A 14,478-nucleotide genomic window follows, 5' to 3' on the forward strand; every position below is an offset into this window, starting at 1 on the left:
AAGGAGCGCGGCATGAGAAGGCTCCAGCCTTGGAAATCAACCTTAACAGCACCGCCAACACAGTGGGGTGAGAAGGGACATGACGGGAGTCCAGCTGGACCCGCTTTTCTTCCAAATCTTTGATCCAGAAGGAAAAATCAAAAATCAAAATCAGAGAATGCATGTGTGTGTGATCCTCCTGAAACACAAAGCATTGAACTGGCTAGGACTGGCTAGCAGGGGGTGTATATGCTAGGAGGGAGGAGCTACACGTTTTGAGTGTAGTACTTTGTGTGTCCTCCGGAGGCAGTAGCTATACACCCATGGTCTGGGTCTCCCATAGGAACGATGAAGAAAAAGTGCGTCTTATGGTCCGAAAAATACGGTAACCCCACGTCAAACTCCACTGCACCCAAATGCATCTCAAGGCTCTGGGCAACTGGCCCAGGCAGCCATTATCTATCCCCCATTTCCTTGAGATGGCTGGATTGTCATTGTAAATAAGCACTTGTACCCTGCCCCCCCCTCCTCCTCATTGTAGATTGTAAGCTCTCACGAGCAGGGATGTCTTTTTTCCCTCTAAATATTGTATCTTCCATAACTGTTACTTGTTTGTACATGATCCTCCTGAATTGTAAAGCGCTGCAGAATATGTTGGCGCTATAGAAATAAAGATTATTATTATTATTATTTTATGACGTATCTTTGTTTGAAGCAGTCATAGTTGTAAATTAATTGCAAACTATTTTGGGGCACTTTTTTTTTTTTAAATATTAATTTAATACTTGGTATTGTTATCGCGCAAATTTATATTTATGTTATTTACTATTTTTGACAAAATAACTATCGTTGAGGTGATTACAAGTACAGGCATAAAGTTAATTTCTGAAAAGGATTGTGTTAAATATAAAATGTTTCTCATGTGTGTAGCAGTTTTATTGTAATCTGTATTTTTGCTTTTTATTAGCATGAGGGTAGACAAACATGCAGACGTAGTACAATGTGAGTTAGAAAGGAACAATGCTTTTCTTATCCACTATAACCCTTTAAAGGGAAGGTATCGTAAAAAAAAACAAAAAAATCAATAACTGAAAAAATGTAAAGTAATAATGTTTAAATGTTTTGTTTAAATAATATTATTTGTTTTTAATTGTGCAAAATATAAAAAAAAATTAAAAAGTTTGATATTTTTCACTGTTAAACACTAGGGGGAGCAGCGTATGAAATCCTACAGAAATCCCACTGTAGAAAAAACTCACATTACAACTGCAGTAAAAGTGGGCGGAGTCTGCTCTCCTGTGTGTGATGGCACGCCTCCCCCTCCTAATCTGAGTGTTTACAACAGATAACAGAGAATGACATGTAGGGACACAATGCACAGCCATTTTGTTGGTGACCAGAATGTCTAAAGTGTCACCAAGGACAGCTGGAGTATCACACAGGATAGGATTAGATACACAGCTCAGCAGACAGTATCACAGGATAGGATTAGATACACGGCTCAGCAGACAGTATCACAGGATAGGATTAGATACACGGCTAAGCAGACAGTATCACACAGGAGAGGATTAGATACACGACTCAGCAGACAATATCACACCGAACATGATTAGATACACGGCTCAGCAGACAGTATCACACAGGATAGGATTAGATACACGGCTCAGCAGACAGTATCACACAGGATAGGATTAGATACACGGCTCAGCAGACAGTATCACACAGGATAGGATTAGATACACGGCTCAGCAGACAGTATCACACAGGATAGGATTAGATACACAGCTCAGCATACAGTATCACAGGATAGGATTAGATACACGGCTAAGCAGACAGTATCACACAGGAGAGGATTAGATACACGACTCAGCAGACAATATCACACCGAACATGATTAGATACACGGCTCAGCAGACAGTATCACACAGGATAGGATTAGATACACGGCTCAGCAAACAGTATCACACAGGAGAGGATTAGATACACAGCTTAGCAGACAGTATCACAGGATTGGATTAGATACATGACTCAGCAGACAGTATCACACAGGATAGGATTACATACACAGCTCAGCAGACAGTATCACACAGGATAGGATTAGATACACGGCTCAGCAGACAGTATCACAGGATAGGATTATATACACAGCTCAGCAGACAGTATCACAGGAGAGGATTAGATACACGGCTCAGCAGACAGTATCACGCAGGAGAGGATTAGATACACGGCTCAGCAGACGGTATCACCGGTACACACACAGGTACTCACATGCAGTGGCACACGCGCACACACACACAGCTCTATCAGCACACACGCAAAATGCTCTGCAACACACACACACAAGCACGCACACACATTGCTCTGCCAGCACACACACGCAAAATGCTCTGCAACACACACACAAGCACGCACATTGCTCTGCCAGTACACATGCAAAATGCTCTGCAATACACACACACACACACACACACACACACACACACGCGCGCGCGCGCACGCACAAGCATGCCCGCTGCGTCCGGGGAAGGAGGGGGTCATACACTACTCACACACAGGCAGACAGGTGACAGGCCATGTTGGGAAAGCGTGTGGGTATTATCAGAGAAGGTGGCATCGGCGGCGGGGGGAGGGGCACCGGTACACTACTCCCCACGTGCAGAACGGGTGACAGTGGGAAAAGTTCAGCACACAGCATGACCGCTGTGAGCTGCAGAAAGATGGCCCTGATCTCCTCGCTCTGCTGTGATGTGGACAGCCCAGGGGGCGCGTCCATTTCACAGCAGGGAGATCTCCTGTAATAAGCCTAGGGGTCAGATTCCGACTATCAGAGTCTATGCACAGGGGCTGCCATAAAGGAGTGAGTAACTGTCGTTACACACAGCAAATCCAGCATGGCAGCCCCCAGTGCCTCCAGTAAAATTAGAATTAAATAAAAACTAAATAAGCTGCGATTTTATTTTTGTATTAAAAATACTTGATTTCATAATCACTATTTTTAATACAAAAATAAAAAAACGCGACACCTTCCCTTTAATGAAGAGCCAAGGTTTCTAACCTCACTTTGCTTCCTGTATAAATATACTGCTTTTCTAAATCCAAGTATAAAGAGAGAAAATGTAGCTTTTGCTTAAACCACACAACATACTCACCAGCCTGCTTCAGTGGAGTTTTACATTCGTTTGCTATTCCATTGACATTTTTAGTACTACAGTCTGTTTGTGGAAATGGAGATTTCTGAGAGCCATCGGATTCTTGGAGTCCTTGATCATTTTTTCTGAGGCTGTGCCTTCTTTTATTGCCTGGGCCGTCACTATCTTCAGTCCCAGAGCTTGTGTCATCAGAAGGAAGAGATTGTTTTTTGCTGGACAATTTCTTAGGCGGTGACTTAGAAGAACTGCTTTGCAAACAGGATGGTGATTCAGCAGAAGGCGCAGAGGTCCGATTACCATCTGGCTGTGCCACAGGAGTGGATGGTCTACTAGTCTCTTGGTAGGACTTATTAGGATAATACATTGGTTCCTTTAGGCCAGGGAAACAAATGACGGCTAAAAACCAATGAGCACTGCAAGAGAAATAAAAACAAAATGAATCAACAAAACTATTAGAGCCCGTGCCCACAATCAGTGATACTCGCGTTCTGGATGTAGTGTTTTTTTGCTGCATCCAAGACGCTGTGTTGTGCAGTACAAGCACAGTGGATGGGATTTATAGAAATCTCCTGCCTACTGTGCTTCTTTTATACGTGGCATAAACGGACATGTGGCACGGCTTCCTGAGCCACAGAATGGCAATTTATACTTGCAGAGATGCCAGTGTTGTCAGTGGGAGAACACAGCAAAAATCCAGTGGGCCCAGAATCCTGATTGTAGGCATGGGCGCTCGCTGCATTCTCCCTTGTAGAATTACCAGCGTCTCCACAAGAGGAGTGACACAGAGTCAATAACGCAGTATCTTGCAGACTGTGAGCATGTAGCCTTGAACACACCATTTTCTTGTGTGCTAAATCATGGGGGAAAAAAACCACAGCAAACTGGGCTTGTATCTGATGGAACAGTATATACCATATTTTTCGGATTATAAGACGCACTTTTCCTCTCAAAAATTTGTGAGGAAAATGGAGGGGTGCGTCTTAAAATCCGAATATAGCTTTACCTGGGGATCCTGTCTGTGCGGTGATCGGGCGGCCGGGTGCTTGTGGCTGCGTGCAAGCAGCTGGGTACCTGTGCTTGCGTACGGGTGGCAGCCGGGTACCTGTGGCTGCGTGCGGGCAGCAGTCGGGTGCCTGTGCCTGCGTGCGGGCGGCATTCAGGTACCCGTGGCTGCGTGCGGGCGGCAGCCAGGGGCCTGCGCCTGCGTGCGGCAGACGGGGGCCTGTGTGCGGGAGGCAGCCGACACCGATAGGCACCCGGCTGCCACCCTCACACAGGCACCCGACTGCTGCCCGCACGCAGCCACAAGTACCCGGCTGCCACTTGCACGCAAGCAAAGGTACCCGGCCGCTCGCACGCAGGGTGTGCGGGCCGCCTGCCACTGTGCGTGCGGCTGTGCAGCAGGTTACCCAGTTTGTTTGCGGTCCGTTTCAAATAATGGCGCCGGGAGCGGGCGCGTGCGCAGATGGAGCTCTTGGATGAGAGCTCCAACTGCACATGCGCCGCTCCAGGCGCCATCATTTGAACCGGCACTGCGGACACTAGGACACTCACTGCACCGGCCTGCTGCACGACTCACCCGCCGCCGCTCCCGCCACCACGGACGCCGTTGCTGCCGCCACCACGGACGCCGCTGCCACTGACCCGCCTCCCAGCACAACCTCTGCCTCCTGTGACCCCGCTTCACCACTGCTGCCCCCCACCGGTAAGAGAACACCGGAGTATAAGACGGACCCCATTTTTATTTTTTTACCTTTTTTTATGTCTAAATTTGGGGTGCGTCTTATAAAGCGAAAAATACGGTATGTATATTATATATATATATATATATATATATATATATATATATATATATATAAAAAATGCTGTAATATTCACAGACAAGCAGATTCAAAAGACACAAGGTCACTTAAAATGACCAAACAGGTAATTAACATCCTATGGTTTACCACATTGACTAATTTTATAGAAATAGATGATGTTTTTGTATGAACGAAAGGTCTGTTCAGGAGTCTTAGCATTTACTTACGCTTCATTAAGTGGAACAAATATGAAGTCTTTCTGAAAGATATCCACATGTCTGGTCCATGTCTTTACTCTTCCATGCCTTCTTTGTTGCAATCTTAGAAGGAGAAATGCGTTAGTGTCTGTATTTGCAAGAACTGAGAGTCCTCAGTGGTTGATACCTTTTAATGGCTAACTGAAAAGATGGTAATAATTGCAAGCTCTCGAGACTACTCAGGTCTCTTCATCAGGCATGGTAGAGACCTGAGTAGTCTCGAAAGCTTGCAATTATTACCATCTTTTCAGTTAGCCATTAAAAGGTATCAACCTCTGAGGACTTCAGTTCTTTTAAACAATTTTTTTATCTCTACTGGCTAACACGGTACAAAGATATATTTGATTTTTATCATGTATTTGCAAGTAAATTCTATGACCATCATAGTCTAAATGTCAGGTCATGCGTAGACGATGTGTCAGCACACCGCGATTAATGAGCTCCAATAATGATGTAAACCTTAAAAATGCAAGGAGCTCAGATTTTTTGATCAAAGAACACAAAAGCTATCCAACTCTGCATGTGCCAAGCCAGGCCTCATGGGCCAATCTGCTTCAGGCGAGGCCAGGCTTGGCACATAGAAAAGTAGGACATTTAGTGATCAAAGTCCATCTATACTCAGGTACACCTTGATGTGATTGGATGGTTTTTGCGCTCTTTGATAACAAAATACTAAGTACCTTACGTTTTTAAGGTTCACAGCAATATTGAGCTTATCTGTTCATTAGTTGCAGTGTGCTGACGGATCGTGTTTGTATATTGGCTGCATGGTGTATTTGTGCATTGTACATTCTTTGAATACTAAAGTTGTGTGGGCCCTTTTTCCCCCCTTGTAGTCTATATGCCATGACCTTGGGCTTTTTATTAGTTTCCTATCGCTAATATACATTCTCATTGTTTTACTTAAGGAAATGCTTTTATTTGCTTGTACATCAACGGATCAGATTTTGGCAGGCTAGTTTACAATTTGAGGAGTGAACCTGCCTCAAGGTTCATCCTGCCAGAACCACAGGCAGCATGAACCAGAGACTGGCTGCACAATTGCAGCCAAGTATGCTTAACTCTAAAACATTGAAAAAAAAACAAAGTTTGAAAAGCCAGCCTGGCTGTGGTCTAAGGCCCTGTGCGCACGCTGCGGATTTTGACGCAGATTTTTAGAAATCTGCAGCAAAATCTGCCTGACCATTGTGAAGGCAGCAAAGTCTATGAGAATTCAGACGTGCTGTGCCCACGATGAGTATTTTTCCCTTGTGTATTTGATGCATTTCATTCTTTCTGGACCAAATCTGCACCAAATACGCAAGGGAAAACTATGCAACGTAAGCCAGGACCAATAAGGCTATGTGCCCACGCTGCGGAAAATGCGCGGAATTTGATGCAGATTTTTCGCAGAAATTCTGCAGATTATTCAACAATCTGCAGCACAGCTACTCCCCAGCCATTTCTATGGTATTTGGGAACTGCTGTGCCCACGCTGGGTTTTTTCCGCAGCGGAAATAATGCGGATTTCCCTGCGAAAAAATCAGCAGCATGGGAATTATTCCTGCAGACTTCTCCGCAGGGTCCCATATACTTACCTGCCTTGATAGAAGACAACAATGTCATTTTCTCCGTCCGGTGCACAGGAACGTGGTCGATCCAGGTACAGGAAGGAAGAAGTGGGCGGGGCCTGCACGAGCTCCGGTCATGTGACAGCTGGAGCTAGTGCAGGCCCGCCCACCTTCTCCAGCACAGTGCACCAGACGCTGACAGAGTGACCCGGCCGCCGGAAAGCGTGGTGCTGCATGATGGAGGTAAGTAATATGAACGCCCCGATCACTGCAGCACTTGTTCTGCATTGAGGATGCAGTGCCGAAGCCATGGTACTGTATCCTCAATGCAGAATGCCCGCACCAGGACATTCTGCAATACATCCGCAGCATGGAAACAGACAGAAGTTGTGCTGTGGTTTTCTGGGAGCTCCTGCGGAATGTCCTGCGGATATAACTGCAGGACACTGTCCCCGTGGGCACATAGCCTAAGAGTAGGGATTTAATAGAAAGTTGGATACACCTTAAGAGAACCGGATTATTTGCTGGCTCCAGTTTTTATAGCTTAGGATCTATTAGTAATGGGAAATAAGGGTCTCCTGGACACCAGGACTGTATAATGAGAATCCCCGGTGGGTGACGGTTTCAAGGTGTATCTCTCAATAGTGTCTGCATAGGTGATTCACGTGGTGATTAGTGCCTGACTTCCAGGCACTAATCCAGGGGACCCTTATTTCCCATTACTAATAGATCCTGAGGTTGAAAAACTGGAGCCAGCAAATAATCCGGTTCTCTAAAGGTGTATCCAACTTTCTTATTAAATCCCTACTCTTAATGGTCCTGGCTTCTATGTGACACTTCTTTTTGGATCAAGCTCTGTATTCAGAATGGATAAAAGGAATACTCAACTTTGAACATTAATGCGAGGGTGAAAAGGCATGTTATAAGAAGATAACATCTCTAGACAATTGCAATAGACCACTGAATGTGACACGTGCAATCCTATAGTCCACTGAGTCCTTGAAAAAGACTAAAAATTGTGGTCGTAACGTTGGACTTAAATTTTTTTTTTTATGCCCTCACAAGAATGATACGAGAATAAAAGCATTTGAAAAAGTAATTTTATTTTGTATATTTTCATTAGTGTGCCGGAATTTTCTCTATATATTTGGAACTTTTTTTTCCGAGCACCTTGTTGAACATATAGTTGAGCCAGGCCTAACTTTTGTATTTCTCTTTACTGCATGACTGCCATGACGTACATTTTCATCTATTTTCACGTACCACTTCCAGACCATGACGTAAGTGTACGTCAAATGTTGTGAAAGGGTTAATAAACATTTCTAAATCAAAAGGAAATTTAAGGATATAAAAACGTGTTCAACTAATTTATCTGAATTTCCGGTGAAATCTCACAAGAAAAATTTAATTCCTTATTCCATGATGTGATAGTGGAGAAAACATGAAATTGAAAAGCATATCGTCAACATTCAGTTTAGTCAGTCATAAAGCATTTTCCTTACGTTAAATTTGCCGTGTCTTGGAGATTCCTTCTCTCTCTCTGATTAAGACGCTTATAGAAAAAAGAACTGAAAATATGGATTTTGTCTGCCTTTTCTCGAAGTTTCTCAAGAATTAAATATCTAGATGAAAAGAAAATACAAATGCTTATAAGACTATTTACCTATAGGGTCCCCAATAACTCACACAAACTTGTTAAAATACAACAGAAACATTTGAGAGAAATAAGGACTTTTTGCCAGAAAAATGGTCTAAGAAAAAAAAAATCAAATCATGGCACAAAATAATTGTATAGTTTTTCTACTTTACTCTGCGCACATCTTCAGGAGCGCAGTACTCCCCTGTCTCCTGCTTCTCGGGGACGGTGCATTCCTGATGATTAACAGTCTGAACTGGCGGCATGGCTCAGCCACCGGCTCAAATTGTGCATTCTCCCAGGCTGCAAACAGAGGCACATTTGCGTCTGCAATGCCGGAGAAGCACAGGGAGACTGAAGCTGGTTGGTCAGTGATACAGCAAGCTTCGGAGCAGAGTTTAGAAGCTCTATAGAAAACAGCTTGTAAACACTGCGCTCCTTGTCTAGACTGTAGCAGTGGCCGATAACCAAGCTAACTTGGTGTAAACTATAGAATTAAAAATCTCACCACACTTGAGAATAACGAGGATTTTTAATTAGAGATAAACTACAAAGTTGTTTGTTTTTAAAAGTACTTTGGCATTTTAACCATTTAAGATGAGACAACCGCTCTAATAGGCTTGTGCTTCCTCCTCAATCAGGCACATCTTGATATGACTCTGGCCATTGGGAAAGTAAGATCTTTTTTGAAGACCAAATACAGCAATCTTATCTAGATGGAGAAATTAACTCATCGTACACAAGGTGGCAGTGTTGAACAGTTATTACACAGTATATTAAAAAAAACAAAAAAAACTATAAAATAAAACCCTTTCTGCACAATAGCTGGTATTACTCATTTCTGTTACAAGCTAACCCCCTGGCTCTGGGATATTGCAGCTCACAGGCATAACATCATAGCAGTAACAGCAGCCTAGTAACAGTAGTGACTTCATTGAAAGAAGATTAGGGAACCGGTCAGCAGATTTTTCACTATTAAACTAAAAGTGTCACCTTCTGCAGCTCCTGGACTGCATTCTATGAAGGTGCACCTTGGCTTTGACTCCCTATCCAGACCCCAAAAATAACTTTATAAAACCTGACCGTTACATATGCTAATTACCTGTGTGGCTCAGATGGGCATGCTCATTTTCTGCTTCTGCCCCCTCTGCTGCCGCTGTTCGCCGTCCTTTCTTGATTGACGTGATGGCACCTCCGTCGTCATCCTCGTTGCATTTTCAAATCTCGCGCCTGTGTAGTTATATTGGCTTGTGCAGGCGCAGCTCGCTCTGCCGCATCGCGGGCAGAGCAGAAAACATGCTGCCCTCGCGTCGGTGAGCTTAATGCGCAGGCGCGAGGATTAGGGTTGGCGCTGTGCATGACCTCACCAGCGTCATCCTCGAACCCGACCTAATCCATTTAGCTCACTGGCGCGCATGAGAGCAGCTATGTTTTCTGCTCTGCCCACGATATGGCAGAGTGAACTGCGCCTGCGCAATCGGACATAACTGCACAGGCGTGAGATTTGAAAATGCAATGAGGATGATGACGGAAGCGTCATCACATCAATCAAGAAAGGAGGATGGCGAACATCGGCAGGAGGGGGGACAGGAGCAGAAAATGAGCATGCCCATCTGAGCCACACAGGTAATTAGCATATGTAACGGTCATGTTTTATAAAGTTATTTTTGGGGTCTGGATGGGGAGTCAGGGCCAAGGTGCACCTTCATAGAATGCAGTCCAGGAGCTGCAGAAGGTGACACTTTTAGTTTAATAGTGAAAAATCTGGTGACAGATTCCCTTTAACAATCTTACATAACATATACCGTATATGCCGGCGTATAAGACGACTGGGCGTATAAGACGACCCCCAACTTCTGCCCTAAAAATATAGAATTTGGGATATACTCACTGTATAAGACTACCCCGCTCCCAAATGAAAAAAAGTCTGCTTTGATTGCAACATGTTAATTTTAATTCCGCGAGAGCCGTACAATATGTTTTTAAAGGGTCATTGACAGATCAATCGCTCCAATGTTCACTTAGTACAGCAAGGAATGCTCCTCCCTGCTGTATAAAGCCACAACTGGACTGAAACAATGGTACTACACTCTGCTACAAACAGACACACACAACTCTGCTACAAACAGACAAACACACACAACTCTGCTACATACAGACAAACACACACAACTCTGCTACATGCAGACAAACACACAACTCTGCTACATACAGACAAACACATACAACTCTGCTACATACAGACAAACACACACAACTCTGCTACATGCAGACAAACACATACAACTCTGCTACATACAGACAAACACATACAACTCTGCTACATACAGACAAACACATACAACTCTGCTACATGCAGACAAACACATACAACTCTGCTACATACAGACAAACACACACAACTCTGCTACATACAGACAAACACACACAACTCTGCTACATGCAGACAAACACACACAACTCTGCTACATACAGACAAACACATACAACTCTGCTACATACAGACAAACACATACAACTCTGCTACATACAAACACATACAACTCTGCTACATACAGACAAACACGTACAACTCTGCTACATACAGACAAACACATACAACTCTGCTACATACAGACAAATACACACAACTCTGCTGCTCTGTGGGGCCTGCACCCGCGGCTCGGCGGGTACAGCACCCGCGGCATCGGCGGGGGGGGGATTGGCAGGGCATACATCTGGGGGGTTAGAAGCAGCTCACTGGGGCCCATAATGGGCACAAGTCCCCCTGTGTTAGATATCTCCCCCATAGTGCTGCCCATGGCCCCTATATAGATCGCACAAGTCCCCCTGTGTCAGATATCGCCCCTAGGCTGCTGCCCAAAGTAAAATAAAACCCTCTTTCCTTATCTCCTGTCTGGCTCCGTGCTTCTGTTCTTCCACTTCCTGGTTGTCAGTGCGGTCATGTGATCGGCACAGCAGGCTGAGCTCTCTGCCTGATTACAGTGGAAGCAGGGACACGGGGAGAAACGCTGCAGGGGTAAGTTAAAGCTTTTTTATTTTAGAATGAGCAGCAGCCTGGGGGCCAAATCTAACACATGGGGGACATGTGCGATCACACTGGGACGCAGGCTCATAGAATATGCACCGCTGCTCCAGCCCCTCACTGCGTGCGATTTCAGCACCATTGGAGATGGACAGCGGCTGTGCATATTATATGAGCGGGTGCAGGAGATCAAAGGATGCAGGCCGCAGCGTTCCCCTGTGCTCCAGAGCTGCTGCCCCCACCTCCCCTGGACGCTGCCATGTACATACACCAGCACAACCCCCGTATATCCGGCGTATAAGACGACCCCCCACTGTAGCCATTATTTTAAGGGGGTAAAAAGTCGTCTTATACGCCAGTATATACGGTATTCATCTTTGTAAGTTTGGCTTAGCGTCAATAGACCAATGTATACAATGTGAATTGCAGTCCATGTCTCATTTACAGTTCTGATCTAAATGAAATGTTACCTTAACACTAGAAGTCCCAGAGAGGGGTCATTTAACATTTCTACCTTTGGAACCCAGAGAGGGGTCTCGAATGACCTGAAGGATTTTAGCTAACATCCTATAATCACCGTCTTTTGTTCTGTAATTAAGGCCATTACTGTCGCACTACAGGAGGTTGTCGTTTTCCATTGAGTTTAGCCATTTAGTTTCTAGTTCGTTCTATTCAGTTTGGACTAAGGGTCATTTGACCCTCTTTCGGGACTTCAGGGGGGAGCTCGAAATTTCTGGGACTTCTAGTGTTAAAAAGGACATGAAACATGTATGTGTTTTTTTATGGCTGATTAAGAAAACTATTTTTAGGATTAAAAATAATTTGTATTCTTGAATTGCATAGCTTTGTATACCCCCTTTCCATAGAAACAGGTGAGTAAGTTTCCTCAGATGCTTACGTAAGTCCCATACAACAGAAGGAGGCACGCACTTAGATACAGCCACTAGTCCATTTAACCCTCCATTTGGTGAGCAAAAACAGAGGTCAAGCAAATGTATTTCTTTGTGACAAGTATTTGTTTTATTCAATACAAAACTAATTCTTCATAATTTATAATAAAATGTGCAAATAGAAAAACTTACTTTAAATAGAAATCAATTATAACATCATTTAAAAATTCTCCTTCAGTTAGGCAATGGAGATCTTCATTCGTAACGGAAATCCCACCTTTTGCAGGCGGTGGAGGATAAACAATTAATCTAAAAGAACAAAAAATATTTTACAAAAATTTTCAGAAAAATTAATAATCTTAAAATAAAGTTAAAGGGGGTTGTGTAATACTTAGGACAAGCCGTCTCATCCCCCTTGTTCGCCACCATAGAAATAAATGAGCCTATACTCACCTCTGGTGCGGACGCAGTTCCAGCGATGTCTTAAGCCGTGTTCCCAAGGCCCATGTGACATTATTATGACATGTGGGCCCGCATACAATAGCATCGGCTTCCTTCTCCCCACCTTTGGACAAATGAGCAGGAAGTCAGTCCACTCACATACTGCACAAATGTCCAGTGGGGAGAAGGAAGCCGGCACTGATTGGTCGCGGGTCTTGTGTATCATTACAGTGTCCTTTGACCGCATGTTGTTGGTTCAAAGGAACAGCTTACAAATGCAAATGCCACACCTAGAGTCAGCTCCAGACACTTTACCTGATGATGGATTAACAAGAGAATAGACCATGAAGCCAATTAAAGAGCTTTTGAGATAATTGTCCAATTACTTTTGGTCCATTGAAAAAAAGGCAGCTTCCTATTAAAAAGCTAAAAAAGTGTCCTATTTTTGTGGACTGTCCAGGAATTTCTGGCTGGCTGGCAATACAGTTCAGCTTGCAAACCTCTGCTCCCTTAAACACAGGGCCTGCTAATGTGGTTGTCGATCTCTGATCTTGGGGATCGCTAAGGGCCCCAATGGTCGTTCACTTGGCAATCAGCAAAGTAATCTCTAGTTCCATAACCCTTTTTTATAATAATTGTGATGGCACAGCTCTAAAAAACGGATTTTTGTGTACTCACCGTAAAATTGTTTTCTCTTAGCCATCATTGGGGGACACAGGACCATGGGTGTCATGCTGCCTATCCATAGGAGGACACTAAGTAGATGCAAAAGCATAGCTCCTCCTCTGCAGTATACACCCCCTGGCCGGGCCAGGCAAGCTCAGTTTTAGTACACAAGCAGTAGGAGAAAAAAAACAGTAAAAACTTACCTCAACAGAGAAACATGAGAAAAAAAAAAAAAGAAAGTACCTTATTTGGTTATGACTCAGAGAACCAAGGCCCAACAGGGCAACAGGGTGGGTGCTGTGTCCCCCAATGATGGCTAAGAGAAAACAATTTTACGGTGAGTACACAAAGAAGGGAATTTTGTTTACTTAACGTAAATTCCTTTTCTTCTAGCTCCAATTGGGAGACCCAGACAATTGGGTGTATAGCTACTGCCTCCGGAGGCCGCACAAAGTACTACACTTAAAAGTGTAAGGCCCCTCCCCTTCTGGCTATACACCCCCCCGTGGGAGCACGGGTCCTTCAGTTTTAGTGCAAAAGCAAGAAGGAGGAAAGCCAATAACTGTTTCAAAAACAAATTCAATCCGATAAACAATATCGGAGAACGTAAGTTATTAACATGAACAACATGTGCACCCGAAAAACAAATACCCTCAGAAAAACAGGGCGGGTGCTGGGTCTCCCAATTGGAGCTAGAAGAAAAGGAATTTACGGTAAGTAAACAAAATTCCCTTCTTCTTTTTCGCTCCTAATTGGGAGACCCAGGCAATTGGGACGTCCAAAAGCAGTCCCTGGGTGGGTAAAATAATACCTCGCGATCGGGCTGTCAGGCAGCCCTTTCTTACAAGTGGGCCACCGCCGCCTGCAGGACTTGTCTACCTAGGCTGGCATCCGCCGAAGCGTAGGTATGCACCTGATAATGCTTGGTGAAAGTGTGCAGACTCGACCAGGGAGCCGCCTGGCACACCTGCTGAGCCGTAGCCTGATGCCGTAATGCCCAGGACGCACCCACGGCTCTGGTAGAATGGGCCTTCAGTCCAGAAGGAGTCGGAAGCCCAGCAGAACGGTAGGCGTGAAGAATTG

The 14,478-nt window shown here is 44.4% G+C and overlaps 1 protein-coding gene across 3 annotated transcripts in view; it reads right to left on the reverse strand.

Moving 5' to 3' along the window:
- SENP6 (SUMO specific peptidase 6) overlaps nt 1–14,478 on the reverse strand; it is a 213,981-nt gene that overhangs the window by 45,253 nt on the left and 154,250 nt on the right. For all 3 annotated transcript variants that reach the window (XM_075340189.1, XM_075340188.1, XM_075340190.1), the window contains 4 exons: nt 12,481–12,597; nt 8,240–8,359; nt 5,158–5,250; nt 3,129–3,541 (listed from right to left, as the gene is read on the reverse strand). In XM_075340189.1, coding sequence (XP_075196304.1) covers nt 3,129–3,541; nt 5,158–5,250; nt 8,240–8,359; nt 12,481–12,597 — 743 coding nt within the window. The remainder of the gene's footprint in view (nt 1–3,128; nt 3,542–5,157; nt 5,251–8,239; nt 8,360–12,480; nt 12,598–14,478) is intronic.

This window comes from Anomaloglossus baeobatrachus, chromosome 3, assembly GCF_048569485.1.
Source record: "Anomaloglossus baeobatrachus isolate aAnoBae1 chromosome 3, aAnoBae1.hap1, whole genome shotgun sequence".
Taxonomy (NCBI): Eukaryota; Metazoa; Chordata; class Amphibia; order Anura; family Aromobatidae; genus Anomaloglossus; species Anomaloglossus baeobatrachus.